General features: G+C 33.5%; 1 protein-coding gene across 2 annotated transcripts; it reads left to right on the top strand.

Annotated features, from left to right (window-relative positions):
* Positions 1 to 7,247: 7,247 nt before the first annotated feature.
* On the top strand, positions 7,248 to 12,167 carry LOC125221894 (SKP1-like protein 21). Of its 2 annotated transcripts, XM_048124212.1 has the most exons (10): positions 7,248 to 7,403; positions 8,638 to 8,729; positions 9,235 to 9,456; positions 9,599 to 9,790; positions 9,879 to 9,989; positions 10,211 to 10,289; positions 10,605 to 10,726; positions 10,887 to 11,071; positions 11,297 to 11,424; positions 11,681 to 12,167. In XM_048124212.1, exons 2-10 carry the CDS (start codon positions 8,694 to 8,696, stop codon positions 11,719 to 11,721), a joined length of 1,116 nt encoding a protein of 371 aa, XP_047980169.1. In that variant the 5' UTR covers positions 7,248 to 7,403; positions 8,638 to 8,693; the 3' UTR covers positions 11,722 to 12,167. The 2 variants fall into 2 exon arrangements, with proteins under 2 accessions (XP_047980169.1, XP_047980170.1); XM_048124213.1 differs by lacking the exon at positions 8,638 to 8,729 and having other exon boundaries at positions 7,261 to 7,403.
* The last annotated feature ends 10,645 nt before the right edge of the window (positions 12,168 to 22,812 follow it).

Genomic DNA, 22,812 nt, shown 5'->3' with positions numbered 1-22,812 from the left:
ATACGTATCAAAACTTTTTTAAACAATCAATTGTGAAAATGGTACCGGTCTGTAATTTAATTAAAATTTAAGTTAAATAAATTTTATGATTATGCAATAGTGATTATCCAGAATTTTTATTTGAAAGGGCAACAAATAATTATATAACACATCGCGTCAAAGCATTTGTTGTGACATTGTCGTCGATTGTCCACCGTCAAACAACATAGCCCAACAATGACTTTCTTTACCACGGTTTCCTTCTTTTCCTCTCTCACCCTTTGTCTAATTCCCTCTCGTCTCTTTCAAACCACTTTTTATTGTAGGAATTAGTGGATTAATAGACTATGAAGTATGAATATTTGATGATATATGGATTGTAGATATTATACTTTTGAATTAAAGTCAAAGATGGATTTGATTGATAATAGTAAATGATCAACAATTTTACAATGCTATTAAAATTTTGAGAATATAATTATATCCCTTGCTCTAGGTATGACTAGTAGGCTAGTATACAATTGCTATGATATTTAGTTACATAAATCACTCGTAATAGTAAAATTAAATTATGGTGTCACATTATTGGCCTAAAACAGTAGTCCTTTTGTGAAATCTCCAATAACTAGACAGTGTCAATTGTCACCTAAATAAAATTGAATAAAATGGATTGATCCATCTCCATTGAACCTCCCCTACTAATTTAATGCATGAATGGATATAGATGCATATGTACCACACAAAGAATTTTTTTTTTGCACAATTTTTGTGTACATGGTAATAGAGTATTTTTAGTGATGCATTTATAAATATTTTCTCAAAAATAAATAGCGTTGTGTTGTTAATGTTCTGTTACTCTATACTAACGACAAATTAACAATATCTACTAGAGAAAAATAAATTGCTAATGTATTTCTACATGAAGTTGACAGTTTATCTGTTTAATTAAGTACCCAAAATATGTATTTGAAGTTTGGATGTTTTTTACATGTGAAAGATGAGGTTGAGTTATGACTAATATCCAACCATTCTCCAACCAAGTTTGAGATAGCATTAATTGAATAGAGGCTTATTGTAGTTTCATAAACATTAATATTGCACCTACTTTAATCTAATTTCAGTTGGTAAGGTGACTATCATAGATAATGTGGATATCAGAAAAATTCGGTTCCACATCACAAGTCGCAAGCTACGAATTTAATATGTTGAAATCGAAATATATTTTGTATGTGTGTCTAGTAAAAAGTTTATTAGTATAAATTAATTGAGATGGACATAACGAAATTGTAGGCTATTGGCAACATAATATACATTATTATTAATTACTTGGTCATATGGCTGACTTAATAGATAAAATGAAATGGGCTATTGGGACATGATGCATTACATATATATTTGTATGTGAGCATCGTCATCGTCCTCGTGTAAGCCCAACAATGATATGAATAATGATTATTAAATTAAATTGAGGCCTAAATAGTGCACAAGTTAACCCAACCAAAAAAAATTGCATTCGATAAAACACCAAGTTAAAAGCGAAAAGCAAAGAATCGTACCCCATATTCTTTCTCCGCGCCAAAAAATTTCCCCCAATTTTGATCGATAGATTTTAAAAAATTGTTTTACCTTATAAAAAAAAATAAAAAAAAAAATTAATGGAATGTGAATCCTACATTTATATATTTTTATAATAAAATGTAGGTGGATGATGAGTAAATGGAATGTGGGAAAACTAAAAAAGAAAAAGTGAAATGATATTTATTACCAAAAGGGGGAAAAAAGAATAAATAAGATATTTAATGATGTCTTTATGATGTCAAAAAAAGTGATAACTACAAATTCCTTGAAAAAAGTTAAATAACTTTGAAAGGGGACAAAAAAAAAGACTAGATGGTAATCTTTTCCCCCAAAATTCCCCTTTTTATCTTATCATCCACGTTAATTGAATATTTTGACAACTAGATGGTAATCATTCCCGATTACTTATAGTTTCACTTTCAATTTTCCCGTGTTAAGCCTAGAGGGTGTTGCAAAAGCCCAATGATTATGAAACGAGCAAGTCAATAAACTCAAATTTAAATTTTTTAATTTATGGGGGGCCCATATCAAAATATATATGTAAAGTAGATACAATGTACCAATCCATGCTATATTATAGTAACGTAAAATATTATTTTATGGGGGCATATTTTGTTTATTTTAATATAAAATATTATAAAATCAAATATTATATGTATATTAAAATCTTATAAATTGTAACTATCATATAAATTTTTGCGTTTTCATTTTTTTTTTAAAAGGGTATGAAATATCTTACTGTGTCTATGATTAATTTAGTTTTTTTATTTTCGAATTTTTAAAAAAAATAATGAAAAATGGATTGGAAAGATTAGTAAAATGTGAGTCTTCTTTTTTATTATTAATTTTACGATAAAATGTGAATGTGATAAGTTATGGAATGTGAAGTCCATTACCAAAAATAGAAAAAAGGGGGAAAATAATTAATTGTGGTTGGATGACAAAATAAATTAGTGTCAATTAATCTTTGGTTTAAAAAGTATCAAAATGAAACCCCAAAAAATTTAAAATTTGTGAATCAATATAAAGGGGAATAATATATATATAAAATTGAGTTATACAAATATTTATCATCATAGTTACAATTTACAAATATAATACCCCCGTCCCCAAAGAATATACGATTTAGTTCGGCACAAATTTTAAAACAATTGAAAAAGTAAGAAAGTGGTAGAGAAAAAAAATATAGAATTACGTGAATAATGAGTCTCTTTTTTATTAAAAAAAAAAAATCTAAAATTAAAAAATACATATTCTTGTGGATAGGACAAAAAAAAGAAAAAATTTAATTTTTTGGCGGGACAAAAATAATATACTTTTAAAAAAATAAAATATTTAATTTCATAATTTTTTTTGTATTTATATATAAAAACAAATATTTACTACAGAAGTTACGATTTAAAAGTATTTTAATATGCAAAAAAAAGAAATATATTAAAAAAAAAAAGGAGAATGTATATAGTAGGCAATATTACTTTTTATATCTAATTTACATAAGGTCAATACGAAAAGGGCCCCTTAAAGAATTAAATAATTAATTGAGTTTATTAGATTTTTTTAATTTTATAGTCATTGTTGTGCTTTTAAACCACCCTCCGGGGCTTTTTAACACAAAGGGATCCATCCCCTTTTTTTATATATACTCCATAATTTTAATACCAAGATTATTATAAATAAAAAAACAATGTCACCCCTATTACGTCAAATAAACCATCTAAGCTCAATATCCAATCTATCTATCTATACAAAATAAAATGTGAGTTTTGGCCTTTAAATTTGGGAAAATTTATAAATTCTAGGGTTTAAAATTTGAATATATATACTTTTAAAAAAGGGACAACCAAAATTTAAATATGAATGATATAGGGCCTTTTATAATTTAAACCATGGAATATTTAATTATGTTTTTTTACCGTTGCCTTATTAAGAATTGAATTATACATTAATTTGTAACGCCATGTTTATGAAGAATTGTGTTTTATTAATAATCTTTGAAATAACATTTTTTAAAAGGGAAATTTTGGGACAGACGTTTATTTACTTTTATTCATATTGTGATATTATTAGAAGAAGAAAATTGAAAAACCCAAGGGAAATTTACCTTCTTTCGGAAAAACCACCTCTACATAACTACCAATAAAGACAAATCAAGGAGGCGGTGGAGATTACCAGTGAGAGAGAGTGAAAGGCAAAAGATGTGAAAGAAACAATCGGAGGTTGTGGAAAGAAAGTATAGCACTTTGAAATCCATTTGAAGATTGATTTTCAGGGTTTTTCCCTTATGTTATTCATATTTAAACTTTATTTAATTTTAGTTTATTTTTTTTTTAGTTTTGTTTTATTATGTCTTAGCTATAAAATTTTTTTTTTTTTTTTACTTATTATTATTTTTTAATCGATTTTTTCCAAAAAAATTTTGTGGAGAAATGGGCTCTATAAATTACCATAATTTTTTATGTAAAGAAATTATTAAATCATCTTAATTTTGCATCTCTCTCTTTTATTGTATGAATAGATTTCATGGCCACAAAATATAGTAACCGCATATTAGTGTAGCAAAATAATTAGATTATCTTCCATTTTGGACCAATCAAATTACCAAACTGCTAATAAACATGTAGTAATAAATTTTATTATAGATCATCATGCATGCTTAAATAGTGAATCATGAATCATGAATCAATGTTATAAAATTTTAAGATTTAATGATATTAATTCTATTTAATTACTAATTATTTTTTATTTTCCTTAACAATTATTATTCGTTGCACTATTTAACATTAAAGCCGTTACAAATAAAGAATAAATGGATACAATTTAAATCCATGGCTATAAATATATTCTTGTCTTTGTTTGCTTGTACTTGCTACATTTTATTGCTTCATTGGATTTTCTGGAAAAATCAATTTGTTTACTTCCTTCTATTGCATTATTGGATTTTCTGAAAAAAAAACAATTTGTTTACTTTGCACACTCTTTTTGTGCGATTATATTTTGTTACTAATATTTTTTGTTTGTGTTTTTATTAATTGAAAAGATGGGGTCGACACATAACGATGAAAGTGTTGGAGATGATGAACGAAGAAGATCCGGTGGGTAGAGATGCATGAACATATGCGATTTTGGAAATCCATTTTTTTATTGAAAATTTCATTTTTTTGGTTGCATCCTAATCCATTATTTTTTAGTAATAGATGATTAACAATATTGTTAATCGATACTCAATTAATAGAATTATTGAATGTTAATTGATTAGTAATTAATGAGATTGATGACCAATTCAAATATAAATACAATATTTTATTTTCAACATTTTTTAAAATAATCAACAAGACATTATGGGAAGCTCTTTTGTTTTTAATTAATGTGATCTATAAACTCTATAAAATTCAAATATAAATACAATATTTTATTTTCAACATTTTGTAAAATAATCAACCAGACAATATGGGAAGCTCTTTTGTTTTTTTTTTAATTAATGTGATCTATAAAATCTATAAAATTTTAATTGTGATTTATAAATTGTGTATAATTTTATCTTTATCATGTCATTTATTTAAGTAAATTGACATTTCCTATTTTATGTGAAGAAATTTCAATGAGTCGTGCAATGCACGGGGATGATACTAGTATAAATAATACACAAAAATAGCGATAACACAAGATTGAACAATAAATAATAATTTATTTAGTGGCGAATCCACGTAGAGGCCAAGGAGGGTCATAGTCCCCAACAATCGAAGAAAACAATCATAAAATATTAATGTCTTACTAGTATCTAGCTGAGTTGGTGTTGTCCTCAATCACTCTATTTGTTGTGCATGTTCGACTTCCCTTGATATATTTCTTATATAGTCAGTCTTTTTATGTATTACTCTCATATCATCATTTGACATCATATCATCATTTGACACTACTAATTGCCCTATTAAATTGAACCATTTTACTTTGTAAGAGGAGAGTCCCCTTTACATTATTCGCTTTTTTACTTTATTTTTTTTCCACTCTAGCTATTTATTTTTATTTTTCTAAAACATGTGTGGAAAAACAAACGTTTCACATTTAATGGGACAGAGGGAGTAGTTATTTTGTGAAATTTGATAATGCTAAAGAAGTAAATATGTTATAATATTTGTATATAAATTTTTAAAATAATCATTGTTTGCATCTCTAGCTTATAGTACTCATACTTTCTTGCATATCACAATCTCTCTTGCAGTTTCTATTTTTATTGTCGTACCAACACTGAAGAATACCCAATTGTAGTACTAGTTGAAGAGTGCAAATCAAACATTTCATTAAATTAAAGAGTAGAGGTCAATTATGGTCCTAAACATATGACCGAAATATCAATTTAATCCAAAACATTCACTTTTTGAAAAACAGGTCCATAACAAATAAAAATATTGCCAAAGTAGTCCTTTTTTAACGATTCCGTTAAAAAATTAACGATAATACTAATTAACCACATTTAGACCTAATTAGAATATTAATCTATAATTAAGTAAAAAAATAAAATTTAAAATTTAAAAAGTTAAAAAACTATTCACATTCTTTGTCAAAAAATCTGTCTCCACCAGCAAATCGCCGGCATAACCAGGGTACGCCCCTTTCGGAAACGGATTTCCAGCGCTCGCCGCTGTCTTCGCGGGCATGGTGCTTAAGCCTCTCTCTTTTCGACTCCGTCTCTAAAAGTCAGAGACAAACTCTAAATTCACGACTCCTATCTCTTTCTCCTTCTCCTTCGATAAAATTCTCTCCCCGGTGAAATTCAACCCCTCCGCCGCTACCGTTGCGGCGCCGCCGGTTCCCTTTCTCACGCTTATCCTCTCTATCTCCTCAATCCCAACCAATTCACTCTATTTTCTGTCTCAATTCCAGCGGCCGCCTCTGTCAGTCCCTGCCTGCTCTTTTCCTCCGTCATAGCCAACGTGTGATGACGCCTTTCCGTCGCCCTCACACTGTTCCAGATCTGCCTCCCTTACTTTCTCTCTTTCCGTTACGGCTTTCCCTTGTCTTTCTCGTTCGTTTCCCTGCTCACCACTACACCCTCTCGGTCATGCCCCTGTGCAATCAGCATACCACTTCCAAGCTCGCTCTCTCTTCGTGACGATTAGCCGGTGTGGAGCTGCTGCTTCCATGAAGATTCGCAGCTCACCGTCGAGCGGCTCCTCCAGACCGGGCTTCTTCTACCATCGTCAGAAAATGATTGTTAACTCAGCAATCGAGACTCGTGGGAGTCAGAAAATGGTTTGAAGGGTGGTTTTGCTGGGCGATTTCTTCATAGGATTTTCAATAGTGAATTGGAAGAGAATTATGGGAGTTGAGGTAGCGTGTTCTTGCAGAGAAGATTAGGGTTCTTGAGATGAACGAGAAGGAGAAAAAGAGATGGTTTGTACTAATTAAAATCCACTAATACAATCAAAATATCACTAATCAAGAGTTGACCGTCAGTTTTTGACGGAATCAAAGGACCACTATGACAAGAATTTAATTTTTTAGGACCTGTTTTTCAAAAAGTGAATAGTTTAGACCAAATTGGTATTTCGGCCATAGGTTTAGAACCAAAATTGACTTTACTCTAAATTAAATTATGTTACCGGTTACCACACAAGATGAAGCGAATCCATGACCCGTGTCCATTTCTATGTGGGACAGTTCATATTTTAAAACCTAATCTTTTTCTAATTCATTATTTCGTCCATATCTATTCTCCTTCTCTCTTGCATCACATCTAATTTACAGCCCTTTTCCGGCAACCGCCATTTCCATATTCAAAGCCCCATTCAGCCTGAATACTTCATTGCAAGTGCGAAAATCTTCCTCCCTTCGTGCAGCAAGATAAAGTTCGTGTCTTGCTTATTCTAATTTGTTGTTAAGCTCGATTATACTTGACGGCCTAAGTGGGTTCGTTTGTCGTGTTGAATTGATTTGCTGTTTAGTGATGTGATTTCAAGTTCTTTTGTTCATTCAATTTCTCGCTGCGTTGATTTTGCTACGAAATTGTTTTGATTCATGAGTTGAGTGGACGGGTTTTGAGTGTGATTGGGGATTAGGGCTTTCCGGATCTTTATTTCATGATTTTAGGTCGGTTTTGGTTGTTTTTCATTTCTGTTGAATGATTAGTATTTGAATTGACACTCTTATAGTATGTGACTGCTGTGTGTCCGAATCCGAAGCTTGCTGGTTATTGAGAATTCATGCTTTAGTATGTACTCTAGTCAGCTTAAGAAATATTGCAGGGAAATTTTGGGAAACTGTTTGTTTTTTAGAGTGCATTTAGGGAATATGAACATAATTTCCACTAAGCTTGGCCTGTTGTGGACCATGGGGCGTCATTTTTAGGATTGTAAGCTGGAATACGAATTCCCAAGGGCTAGAATGATTCTGATAGTGAGGACTTATAGACTTGTCCCTTTTTGGTGTTTATTTAGGGCGTATGATAAATAAATACGTAGTACTCCTATTATTTGACCTTTTCTTCAACTCAGCCTTCCTTAAATAATTGCACAGGAGTGAATTAATTATTCCAGACAATGAAGAAAATGTTAATAGTTGACTTCTTCTGGACAATGTGCTGATAGCAGAAGTCCTTTGTGGCTTGTGCTGTCGATTATAAGTCCTGATTGTTGGGAAGAGACCAGAGAGATTGAGCATATGTTCAATCAATACATGAGTTCCGGCAGAGGAGGGTTTTTTTTTTTTTTTTTTTTTTTTTTTTTTTTTTTTTTTTTTTAATTTTAATTTTAATTTTTGAGAAAGAGGATTATATAATGCTTGTAGTATAAGACAAATTGTTACCACTGAACTTCTTCTTATTTTGTTTTGATTTATATATTTTGGGTGTTTATCCATTATCTTAGACAGGCTTTTTTTACCTTCATTGGAAAAAATGTTATATTAATAAATAGCCAAAGACCTAAGCTCAAGTTAGGCATGTTATTTTCGTTTTCTTACAATCTATAAATATTTTCCATGATATTGTGGTCATATGAGTTCTGGGTTACTGTGTCGTTCCGTCTGTTTTATGTTGATTGTTGGGACATTTTCACAATTTCTGTACTATATTCTTGGTTGCAGATAATACTTGCGAAACTGCTTTCTCTGACTCCCTGCTTGTCTCAAACTCCAATATAATGATAGAAGCTGATAGTGAAATTATTAAGCCTGAGGTATGCTCTGCGTTACTGCTTCTGGACCTCGACGTCATGACGTTATCTTGTATTGTGATGTATGGTTCCCACTGTCTTGCCTGTTTATATGTGCAAGTATCCCCTTGACTTTTAGAAGCCAACTGTTTCCACCCATTCCATTTTATACCTTAATAGAAAGAGGAATATAACCTGATCCACCATTGGAGCTTGTGAAGGATCCCTCTGGGCTAAAATTAAGAAAATTAATTTGCCCAAACATGCTTTTTAATAGGAAAGTAAAAACTTAGTCAGAATACCCGACTCTTATCATCCACTGTCTGTTTTCAGATGAGACCATGAAAGTTCAAAATTATAACACTTGTGATTTACTACTATTATTCAACAGTGTGCGCTGGTCTTGTATTTTATTTTTCTTAACAACTGAGATCCTTGCATCTATATGCTCTATTTTACGGATTTGATGTTCTATATTTTTTTTCAAATAGTGCTTGTTTTTATATTGATGTACTGCTTTTATTGTTAGATTCTGAAGGCTTATGTATGGCTTCAAACTGCTGATGATTCAATACAGCAAGTTGAGCAAGAAATTGCCATGTTTTGTCCATTCATATGTCGTGAAATACATTCAGGCATGGGATCTTCCAAGAATCATCCAATCTCCCTTCCTCCACGAGTGAATCCTCCTATGTTAAGCCTAATTCTTGACTATTGCCGGTTCCATCAAGTACTGGGGCGCTCTAACAAGGTTATTAAAGATTGCTGGTGTTTGAATTCTGTTAATGCTATTGACTTATATATTGGGGGAAAAAGTCTGTTAGGCTTAGGCATTCAAGTCTCTGAGGAATTTGATGGATGATATATAATATAATCTTTCTACATTTATGCAGGAGAGGAAGTCCTTTGATGAAAAGTTTGTACGCTTGGGTACCAAAAGACTTTGTGAATTGACATCTGCTGCTGATAGCCTGCAACTTAAGCCCCTTGTTGATCTTACTAGTCGTGCACTTGCACGGGTGATTGAAGGAAAGTCTCCGGAAGAAATACGAGAGATATTTCATCTGCCTGATGATCTCACAGAGGTTTTCTTTTGTTGCAAAAGTTCTTGAAACTTTTACATAACCTACTTCTTTTATTCCTAATATAACTGTGTTTTTGTTGCTGAAACAGGAAGAAAAGTTGGAGCCCATTAAAAATACCATGGATGATCCAAGGATTCGGCTTTTGAATCGACTGTATGCTAGAAAGAGGAAAGAATTAAAAGAAAGGGAGAGACTAAAGGTGATCCGGGAAATTGTTTCCTGTACTGATTTGTGGTGTCCAATGTTTAAATACAATAGCTGCTTGAAAATGGTTATGACTCACTGTAAAAGTTTGCGGTGTGTGCTAGTTGGGATTATAGCTATCTGTACTATATTGAGTGAACTTCTTGGAAATGTCCACTATATTACATGGTACGACCCAGTTAAGACTCAGACTTTACCTTTCAATGGATTGTATAGAATATTGAAGTCGAAGAGGATCAAGTGGATGACCGTTCGGTGGATGATCTCATGTCATTTATCAATGGAGCCAATGAAGGTATTTTGTTTGTTATATTTCATTATTCCTCATCCGCTCGTCTCAGTGAATGTTGAAATAGATGCTTAGAAGTTTATAGGTGTAGAAAAGCTTTGAAAAGTTTTTCCTTGATGCTAACTCTCTTGATGATGAGTTATCTGTGATATATTCTATCAATGTTATTGATACAGAAATAATAATGACCCAACTTATTTGGCTCAAATTCAATACACTTAGCAAAGGAGTTTACTTTTTTTTTTATTTATTTTTTAGACCTCTGTCTACCTCCCCTCCTTTTATCATTTGAGGAACATTTGATACATGGTTAGTTTGCAGATTCCAAGGTGAGCACATCTTCTAAACACAAAAAGAAGAATCGGAAAAGAAAAGAAAATCACAAAACTGCTCCTTCAAACTGTACCGGTACTTCTGGAAGAAACGGTATCCACAATAATAAGGTAAAGAACTGTTTTCTGTAATATACTATTCGGCTTTATGAAAATACTGATCTCATATGGGAATTTAATGATTATAAATATTCTATGTTCTCATTCACCTGTGCTACGGAGCATGCTTGAATGCCTTTGGTGTTTGAATTAACATCATCTATTACTGCAGGAAACCGATGGTGTTGATTCGTACTGTAGCAATCCAGCATTACATGACAGTCTTCTGCACAATCTTTGTAATGCCACAGAGCTGCTTGATATTGGTGATGACAGAATTGCACCTGTAGAAGATGAGTTTGATTGTTGCGATTTAGATGATGACATTGATCCTGCTTTGAAAGAAGAAATTGATAGGTGAGCGTGATGCTATTTGACTAGCCTCATTATAATAGTATACAGTTTTATCCCTTTAAATTAGAATCATGTTGGCTGCAATGTTCATCAACTTGCCTTGTTCTGTTCGTTCATTATTGGATATATGTAAAACTATTTTTACATTAACTGGGTGTGTAATTTTCTCTTTGGTAGACCTGTTCAAAGGATTATAATGTTCTGTCACTGTACTTGTCTGATTGATAGGGAAGTGGAAGACTTTGCCAGACGATTAAACCCAGATTGGCCTGATAGAATCCAAGATATTCTGTTTCTGAGTCAGGGAAAACCGCTGCAGTTGCCTAATGGAAATTGTTCAATGAGGGTGTTCACGAGTGAGTCTTCTTCTTTGTTCTAGTTCTTTTTTATTTTTATATTTGTAAATAGATTCTTGGCATTTTCCATGCAACATTTCAACCCTTTGATGACATGTACCGTTCCTGCTGATTCACTTCTCTGAATTTGACAATTTAGTATGGCCCTTAATTTTCCATTTGCTTTCATTCATTACTGAAGCATGTTGTTCAAGAGTCAAAATTGATTTTGGTGCGATGTCTTGTGACTGCATGAAATAATTACTTTGCTCCACAGGTGTAGATCAGCGCCTCAATCATGGAAACCCATCAACTTGAATAAGTTTATTGCTGCGGAGGAAATGGCCCTTTTGTTCGTGGGCATGAGCTGGTTTGGATTAACACTCAAAATTCCATGGTCATTGGTATTATTTTTGACATTAGATATTCAATTTTGATGATCCAAGTTGAGCAACACAATAAGGGAAGTTATATGAGTATAGATGAGAAACACAAGCCAAACCATCTTGTAATCTCCCTTTCTCTTTAATTCAGTTTGGAGGGGTGCCTAGGAAAATAGGAATACTAGTAGATCATGAGACTAGAACAATCCCTTCTCTTTTTTTTCTTTCTTTCTTTCTTTCTTGTTTTGTCTTCTGGATACAGCTGGGGAATTTATAGCCGGCAGTTGGGGTTTGGGAGTTAGTTGTAAATATCACGAGATTTATGTAATCTTGAAGATTTTCGAGGTTAATGGTCGAGGCCTCTCTGTCTTTTCCTGCTTATATAGTTTGCATTATAAGCTTTAAGATATGATTGAACAGTGATGTCCTCATCTGGGAGAACATGTACACATTCCGGATGCCTAGAGGAATTGTATTAATAATGTTGAGATTGTAATTGCTTGTCCTGTTGAGCTGAATGCGTGGACAGTGCCTGTAACTGGTAACAGAAGATTAACTCTCTTGTTTGCCAATACGAAATTGTTTTGTGCATGTCAGATGAATTATAACACGAGACTGGAAAGGAGAGATGCCGGGTAGTTACTTGCAGGTCCTGTTGTGCATCACGGGCCCTCGCCCCTATAGGCTCGAGGTATTACAAGATTAGAGATACGAATGAGCTTTAAAGATGTTTGTTAAAACGAATCAACCCTTAGTGAAAGAGTCACTAGTAGTACCGGTATGAAAATATCACCAAATCCGCCTGATTAAGGGAATTTTGAGTAGCATCGGATAACATCTTCTACACTTCAAACACCACGAGCTACCTACAAGAAAGAACCAATAACAAAGTTGTAAGGCATCAAGGATTCTACTGCCTATAAAACTTTATATGCTGCTTCACTTCTGACATTCAAATAATCCAAGGAACGACGGAGATCAGGTCAAATAAGTGTATGTTTCACTTTTTTTTGCTATAAGTTGAAAAAAATAAATCAAAGTAACTGTATTTTTGGAACATGACTCGTTCCATTAAATATGAAATATTTGATTTTCGGCATGTGATTTTATGTAGTGTTGTTTTGTGAGTTAATCCAGAAAAATTAAAGTAAAATAGAAGAGTAAATATATTATTTCTATTTTAGGAAATATTTCATTTTTAATGGAACAATCTAAAAAATAAATAGTATATTACCCTATAGCGACCGCCACGAATCCACAAATAACAATTAGGCAATTACTTTTATTTTGATATACTAGTATCTCTTAAAATTATGCTATTTTTTTAGATGTGATTTATTTTTTATTAATAATATTTGAAGTTTTTAATTTCTCTCTTAGTTACTGATTGTATATTAACTCCTTACCATTTCAAAAGTTATTAGTGTTTTGGAAGCAACTTGGATCACCTACAACTTTTCCGAATAATTATACGGATAGGGGGGGAGGGATGGAACATGGAAGTAGTACTAATAATTATATGGGCGGGGATGCGATTAAATGAAAACTCTAAATATTGTACAAACTCAAAACTATGATCTGGACTATTGAAAAATGTCAACCGATCGCAAAAAAACATCAACGGGAAAATGTCAACAGAATTTCAACGGTAGTTAATGATTGATGTTGTGTTGATACTGTGTTGACATTAAAATCTTAAAATTTTACACTGTGTTGATATTGTGTTGAAATTGTGTTGAGTAGTTTTGAGTTTGTACAATATATAAGTTTGCATTTTATCCCTATACGATACTGCAAATTTCTTTGAAATAGAATCGCGGTTTAGACGTCGGAAACGCGATTTAGCAACGAAATGGTTTGGGAAATCGGATTGGAAGCCACGATTTGATGATTTAATCCGTATGAGAAAAACAGCAAACCGGCAAGATGATGGTGGATCTGAGCTCCTTCTCAGAGGAGAAATTCGATCCTAAGAAATGGATAAACGGCGCCGTACAGCAGCGCCACCCGCAGGATCCCGTCGAGAAGCATCTCGTCGATCTCGAGAGATGGTGTCAGAGGAGATCGCCGCCTCTCTCGAAGAACAGAGCTCCGCCGCGCTCCTCCGCGTCCCCCGTGCCTCCCGCGACGTCATCCGCCTCCGTGACGACGCGCTCTCCCTCCGCTCATCCGTCGCCACCATTCTCATCTCGCTCAAGAAGGTGCTCTGCTTTCTGTCTCGCATCACAACAATGTCGCTGGAAATAATGTTTCTCATCCTGAAATTCAGAATTAGACATGAAATGTATTCGGATGAATGCGAAATTTGTTTCACTCAAATGAAAAAGGTTACGGAGTTAATGCAGGCTTATAATAATTAGTTTGGAACTAGTAACATACTGATAATCAGAGATACGGAGTTAGTTGAAGGTGCCATTTAAGTATGAATTCGTAAAATCAGAGTATTTTGTTTACTGATTTAGAATGATTACACATGAGTCCAGTGCATAAGGAGTAATAGGAATAGTTAATTTTATGCCTGGAATTGTTTGCTAATATGTTCTCAAGTACTAGTTACTTAGTGTGACGTTTTGTGTCAATCGGAGTAGTTAATGTTATGCCTTAAATTGTTTGCTAGGTAGGCTGTGTTAGGATTGGTATACTGAAAAGCATATTTCGAGCATGTTGCACGGATAGAATTGCTTGTATACAATAAATTTTACAATCCACTTTTAACCCAAAGCGAGAAGAAGTAATTTTATCGCATTGATGTTTGCTTGTGCATTTATAAGATGTTTCTCAAACATTTAAATGTATAAGAAGCAAATAAGTCTAATTCTTCTACATAGTAGACTGGTCGTGAACGACGTTCACAGAAGGTGACGCAGTCGGTTCTTTGTAGAAGAGAAATAGAATTTCACAACCTAGATAGGCTTTGACACCTATCGTGAAAGGTTGCAGTGTCAGTCCGCATATTTCCTTATCTTAGGAAATAAACGACACTGGTGTGGTATAACATTGAAGGATCTAACAGTTGAGATAAGTCTTTCTTGCTATTTACCGAAAGACGAAGTCTCGGTGATTGTTATTTCTTAATCATTGTTGACATAACATTGAGCATACGATATTGATTATGCACTACTTTGATTTATCAAATGGTGCGGATTTTTCGCAATCCAAGAATCCTGATATCTTGGGTAGTGGTGATCAATGTCTAGAGGTGCTAGTATTGTTATTGCAATGAATCGTGTGCTGGGTGAGTCCAGTTTGATAATATTTTCAAGAGGTGTTCGAAAAATGTTTTATTATTCAGAAACCCGGCCTGTTGGAATTTATTCCAGAATAATAAATAAAGATTTTGAACTAGACAACTCTTGGAAAAAGATATTAATTAATTAAAGTCAAATAGCAAACTTAAATTAATTAATGGATACTTATATCTTAAACACGGGAAATAATAAATTAAAATATGTAATCATTGATTACATGAATGCAAAATCTTGATTGTGCTGAATCAATTCGAGCTCGCGGTGAGTGTCCGTTTTTCACGCTACTTTGTTACAACAATCTTTGGCGGCGTGAATATGAAGTCACGGGGCAGCAGCGCGGTGGCGTTGTTGGATGCGCAATAGTGGCGATCGGGCAGCAGCGGGTGCGACGATGCAAAGACAACAGCGTCGGTATCCCGCAGTGCAGCGCCGGCGATCGCCGACGACGCAGCAGCAGCGTCGGAGACTACGGAACAGCAGATGCAGCAACGTCAGGCTGGGCAGTTTGCCAAGCAGCCCAGGTGGCAGACTGAGTGGGAGCCCGTCAGCGGCGCTTCCGCACTCGTTTGACTGTGTCAAAATTTTCAAATTAGTTAGGATATTCCTAATCCTAGGAACTAATTTGGAGAAAATTTTGAAATTAGTTAGGGTCTTATTTTAAAATTAATTCAAGATATTGTTTAGAATAATATTTGAATACAGGAAAAGCTTCCTTGGATGTTGCAGCTCTATGGCTTGTTGATGTTATTGAAAAAGCTCGAAAACTATTTAGCCTCTTAGAGCAGGTACATACATTATTCCCTTATTCGTAAGATTCAAGGGAAACAACTTTTTGGTGCCACCCTATATTATATTTTCCAACAGAAACTGATCATAAATCATTTGATCTAATTACTTAATGACTGATACATCCTGGGCTCACGAGTCTTAACGAGTTTCTCTTGGTTCTTGCAGTCAAAAGATCCCCGATTCCACGCTCTTCCACTGGCTTCTCAAAGAGTAGCAGCCTTTTCAGAGGCAGTTAATGAGCTAGTATACGATGTACTCATACTAAAAGTGAGACAACACTTCAATGGTTTGTCTAATCTACCGATATGGTCTTCTGTTGAAGAGGCAAGCGCTTACCCTGTTCCAAGCTTTAGCGCCTATCCTCAGTCATACGTGAACAACGTGGGTGAATACCTTCTTACTCTGCCCCAACAGCTAGAGCCCCTTGCCGAGGGAATTTCCAACAGTGACTCCAATGCTGAGGAGGCACAGTTTTTCGCAACTGAATGGATGTTCAAGGTAACTAAGCTCACTAATTTACTTTATACTCCAATGTTGAACCCGATCATGTGAACATGTAGGTTGGTGAGGGAGCTAGTGCTCTTTATATAGAGCAGCTGCGCGGGATCCAGAAGATAACAGATCGAGGAGCTCAGCAGCTAGCAGTGGATATCGAGTACTTGAGCAACGTGCTGTCAGCTCTATCGATGCCAACACCACAAGTTCTTGCCCCGTTTCACACATGCTTCTCAGCACCAAGGGATCAGCTCAAGGATGTTGTCAAATCGGATTCAGGAAATCAGCTAGATCTTCCCACAGCTAACCTTGTGCGTAAGATGCGAGGAGTCAGGCTTGATTAGGGCCTATCTCCCAGCTCGCTTCAGCGATGAACTCATCTCCCTCCCAAATCCTATACAAATATTCGTATTGTAGTGTACTGGAAAAATGGAAAATGAGATTGTAAAAATGCCAATATTTGTTTTTGTTTTGTAAAAATGCCAATATTCCTAAGACCACGAAGGTCTTTATAAGCTTCCAATCATGCGTTTCTTGCCCTTAATTATATATCCATTAGAATGTTCTAGTAGATGATTTCCTCAAGACTTCTATTTATAGAAGGCTGTCTTGACAATCATAATACATACATTCTAATTTATGTTAGTTCTAATAGACAATATGATCGAATAAATCCTGGCACAACGATAGCGAGAAGATAATTCTCTTTGGGCATAACCCATTGTCATTGTCTAGCCATTTGAGATCCACATTTACACTTGCAAAGATACTTGCTCCCACTGACTGACACAGCCTGTAGGTAGTATTGCAAGTCTTGTAAAACATGTTGTCTATCTTAGATTGTAATATGGAATCTATCACCTTTTCAAAGATGATTATCCAAATTAACCAATACTACATTGTAGTTAAAGGGATTATGTTCAAGTTAATCTAAGACTGAGTCTTACGACACTCTTAGACCCATGAACTTGTTGTGTTCCAGTGGAACGCTCCCACTACGATATGGTTCTTACAATCTTAGGTACTGAAGTTGATTTTATTAGTGCAAAAGTTTCTAATGGTATGACTTCTTGGTAATGTGGAAAATCCGATATCTCTCTCTTTATTTTGAGAGTTATCACGCTGTTAGGCTTGTAGTTCATCTCTTGATCTTCATACAAGAATTATATCTTTGAAGATTACAGAACTTATAACCTTACATCATTTGGGAAAAACCTTAAAACATGCCTCAGTACTCAACTCCAATTTCTTGGACACTTTTCCAACATGTGTTGGAACAACATTACACCTTGAGATGTGCTAGACTAGAGACGCTCTAGTCCACAACTCGTGTTTTGTAGAAGGTACTGATGTTGGTAGTTTCTTTAATGTTTATCCCATCAATGATAAGATTTTAATGAGTACAACTCATCTCTTAATCAAACTTGTCTTAGAAAGACTTTGATTCCTTCTTACATAACTATCACATTCATTAGATGAATGCTTGGATTCGTTAATGGAGATTAGACTCCCACTACTGATCATAACCCTTTGCTCGTCTCCTTATGATGTAAACCATTGAGACTTGCTAGTCTTTCTATGTTGCACTTCTATAAGTATTCTGAATCTCTTGAAAAATCAAATGATTCTAACTCATAGTGCATCAAATGATTTTTAATATTTAAAACGATACATTCGAATCTGAATAAAAATTAATTGTATTTTCTTAATTAATATATTTAATATTTTAAAACTAGATAGTTATATAAAAATATTAGACGCCCTAGCTTAATTAAATAAAATATATTAAATTTAATTAAAGCAAAGAAAAATAACAAAAAAATTGAAAAGATAATGAAAAAATAGTATATTATTTTATTATATAAACCAATCTGAATAAGATAAATGTTTAATATTTTACATATTTTTTCATATACTATTAAATGAATTATTTCATTGTTACTACATTGATAAAATGTTTCAGAAAATTTAACGAAAAAAATAAGTTAAGAAAGAATAGCACAATGGATAAAGAAAAGGCTAAAAATTAAATTATAGAATGATTAAATAAAAATCTATTTGAAAAATCATATAATGCTATTTAAGTTATCAAATTATTTTACAATTAAATATAATAATTTAGTTATGTAGTGTGTTAATTAATACTGATAATTTAAATTACTGACTTTTTAATTAATTGTTTTAAAAATTTAAACGACAAGAATGATTTTGATTGAAAATTTTTTAAATTCATTACTCTAGTGCATGATTAAGTTTATCTCCAATTAACATATATGCATTTAGATAAGAATAACTAATTTGGTTAAATTTTCCTTAATTAGGTATATATCTATTTAATACTATAATGTTAGGGTAAATTAGTCACAATGTAAATTATATGTATAGAAAAAATACATAAGGGTATTATGGCTTGAAGACATTATGTCTCTAAATCACTACTCTTTATAGAATTAATTCTATTTAGAAAATATCCTAGTAGATTTAGATAATTAAATTTATCTCTATCTTATAGATATTAATAGATTTAAATCAATTTAAAATATATCTTAGTAGATTGAGATAATTATTAATCCAGTAATGTTATTATCTTTTGGGTTTAAGATAGATTTAGTTCTATCTAGTTAAATCCTATCTGAATTAATTAATATTAATTCTAGTTTATCCTAATTTTATGGATATAAATAGATTTATTCTATTTAGAAAATATCCTAGATAAATTTGGATAAAGATAATACAAGATAATCCTTATCTAATTGGATTTTGATAATATTAGTTTTATCTAGTATAAATCCAAATAGAGTTGATATATCCTAGTTTCTTATTCTAAATATTCTAAGATTTGTTTAATCTTAGAATGATTGGATTTTATCTTCATCTTATGGATTTGGATAAATTTGTTTCTATCCTTAAATATCCTAGTATGATTTAGATAATGATAATCCAAGATCAGTTTTATCTTGAATTTTAGGATTTGATTTTATTTTTATAAAATCTAGAATAATCCTAAGTGGATTTAGATAGATTAAATTCTATCTAGGTAAATCCTAAATTAATTTGGATAACCTTTATCCAAGATAAATTTATCTAATCCGAAATTTTTATTTTGGAATAAGATAAGGAATTAATTATTTTATTAAATCTCCCTAGATTTATTAAATAATTTAAATAATTATCAAGTGTGATTAATTACCATGGATTAAATGGATTTATCTATTTATTTGGTGTTAATCTGCTTTAAGTGGATTATCTGCCTTATCCGCTTAATTGATAATTATGCAAAAACCATGTTTAAAATGACTAAGCGATAATTACAACAGTGCGTTGTATATGGTCTCCATAAATTGGTCTATATTTGAAGTAGTTTCTAATATTATCGCGACCCACCTTAGTGGGAACAATAATCCTACGAAATAGCAAGTTCATTAGATTAGACTTCTTAATAGTAAATTGTTTAAACTAGAAGCATGTTTCTAATATTATCGCGACCCACCCTAGTGGGAGCCATAATCCTACGAAATTGCAAGTTCATTTGTTTAAACTTATTTATAAGATAGCTATGGAATTTTGTTAGTGGCGTACGACCTTCCCTAGAAGGAGTACAGACTCATTCATCTAACGGATGTAGATTGCATAGATAACCTACAAATGGACCGCAACACATTTGGAAAGTTGTGTCGTATTCTGGCAGGTCTGGGGGGTTTACAAATTGGTAAATGCCTAGGGATCGAAGAACAGGTTGCGATATTTGTTGGTGTTCTGGCGCATCACACAAAAAATCGGATTGTTCGTTTTAGTTTTACGCGATCTGGATCCACGGTATCCTATTACGTTAATAAAGTTTTAGGAGTCGTGCTTAGCCTTCATGACATATTGTTTTCTAAGCCTACCCCGGTACCGGAGGACTGCAATGACCATAGATGGAAATGGTTCGAGGTTAGTTCAGTGTGTGAACTCATCTCATTATGATATTGTTGTTACTTGTGTACCATTGTGTTTGATGCATTATATTTTTTCCGGGTTGCCTAGGTTTTGATGGAACACCATCAACGCTTGGTCAACAACACGATAAACCAGGTTCCACGCAAAAGGGTCTTTTCCACTAAGGGCTAGCGTATACGCCGAGACATGCAGTTCGTGTATATCCTACCCGGATGGGGGGGGTCCGGGGGATTTCGGGGCAAAGGGAGCGGGTCAAGATAGCTTGAGTTTAAGGTCAATATAATAAAGCCGTATCCTTTATTTAAATATATCTGTTTGCAATACATCAATCAATTATATATCCTTTGGGGTTTCTTCAGGTGTTTTTTTCTCCGGTTGCTATTATTTAGCGACAACGCATATGCTAACGCAACGGTTTTAACCCTTCGGCGTCGCATCATCAAGGAATGGGGGTTGGAGATCAAACTCCACAAGATCCCAAAAAACCCTTTTAACATGCGTCACGAAGGCAAGGAATGTTATCAACGAGCCTTGCGGTGCTTAAGACGTTGGGGGATTTTCAAGTGCATCATTTTACCCAATACAAACCCAGATTAATTGATCATGGCTTTTTTCCCTTCACAAATTTCATTCGGCGTGAGAGGTTTCGATCCCAAAGACCCCCTCGCGAGATGCCTACAAACATCCTGATGATAATTATGTCGCACCCAATACATTGATGTTGTGGAACCTTCGAAAGAGTGGCCCGCCGCGTGATACCATGGCCATAACATGTGGAATAAGATAGAATGAAATTAGTAATTTATTAATGCTTGTTATGAATTTGTGGGATTTATGTACTACTAAATCCCCGGGACATTTGATGTGATGCTTTTTCCTTTTTTCCCGTTATGCATTTGTTTGGTCACGAAATCCAAGCTTGTTGCCTTTATCTCGCAAATGCCAAAATTGGAAACCCCGAGGCATTCCCAAGTGTGGATGCAGAGGGGGAAGAGGAAGCGTGTGGAAAAACCGCAATGAATGCTAGAAGGTATTATCTCAAATGCCCCGCAAATTTCAACCACCGTGGTTCATTTTTTGGGGTGTGAGAGTATATCGGGTATGCAGAATGCCTACATTGATGACCGGGAGACATTTCAATTTGGTGGAACGTGCCTTTTGGATGTGGGGGGCTTTGAAGGGATGTCGCCCTCGTCACTCCCAAACACGATGTGAAGACCCCAAATTGGTTTTTTACCCTCTTTTGTATTTAATTTTTAAATGGGCAAGTTATGTAACATGTCGCCAACTTTCACCTAATACTTCCCTTTTGGGCATCTTTGGGGTATTTTGTATATATATGTAAGATCGATTTGAAGACATAAACCCCCTCTATTTTGTATATATTTAAAAATATTTTGTTGGAGTTTAATGAAAAGGGGGGATGAAATTTAAATTTGCAAGGGGAAAGCAAAATGTTCTGGGGGGTTGATTAAGATGAAGGGTTCTAAAAATGAAAAAATAAATACAATTTGAAAAATCAACTTTTATAAAGTAGATTTGTAAATTACTTGCATATATAACATTTTATATACGTATTGAACTTTTTTTTTGAAAATTCTTTGTTTCATTTTGCACACTTGTTTTTTAAAAAAAATTTTAAAAAGTTAAATAGAAAAAAAAAAGGAAAGAAAAAATAATATAGAGAAGAATCTTATTATAATATTTTCTCTCTTACTTTACTTTTTCTCCACTTTTTATTTATAATTATTTTTTCAAAACACCAAAAAGAAATGCCCTCAGGTGAGAGAGTAATATTTTGATGGAAACTAAACCTCTCCAAAATTTTATTATACAAAGACAAAACGTTTTTTTTAAAAAAAAAAAAAGGGAACGAGTTTTTTTTTAAATCTTTTTCCAATTTCTCAATTTTGCCCCTACTATAATTTATTTCGCCCCCCGCATGGATCACCGCGAATCAATGGTATTAATAATCTACATTTGCAAATATTTTTTTTCTCCGAAATAGTTCTTTGTTTTAGAGTTGGACGAAAATTGAGTTGGTCAAGAAATACAACTTAGAATATGATGTGGTATCTCCACTCAATGAAGATGTGACAAATGGAGAGCCATATATGAAGATTAACAAATGTAAATTTTAATCTACTCACAACAATACATTATAATGATATCCCCACCTTACATTCTCTCTTCTATTTGCTACTAATATGATTATCCGCCCAAAGCCTACTTGTACTATGGTAATTGGTTGGTGATGGAGATGGTTTAAAAACGTCATCAAGCTCAAACAAAAAACACGGGGGTGTCCCGATTTTCCCACTTGTTCTTAGAAGCCAAAAGGGTTACAAACACCCGGGACCAGTTTTGAGGTGGGGGTCAGCGAATATTTTTATGAAACTTAGGTATAAAACATTAACCGGGGGGGCAAGGCCGGGACGTCGGGGGATGTGGACCCATGTATTGTAAGGTCCGTTTTCCAAGGGTTTCCCCTTTGGGTGCTTGATCTAGGTATTTTTTTTGTATAATTGATTTTCTATTTTATCAATAAAGGGCCC

This window comes from Salvia hispanica, chromosome 4 (assembly GCF_023119035.1).
Source record: "Salvia hispanica cultivar TCC Black 2014 chromosome 4, UniMelb_Shisp_WGS_1.0, whole genome shotgun sequence".
Classification (NCBI taxonomy): domain Eukaryota; kingdom Viridiplantae; phylum Streptophyta; class Magnoliopsida; order Lamiales; family Lamiaceae; genus Salvia; species Salvia hispanica.
This window is presented reverse-complemented; position numbering and strand designations above follow the sequence as displayed.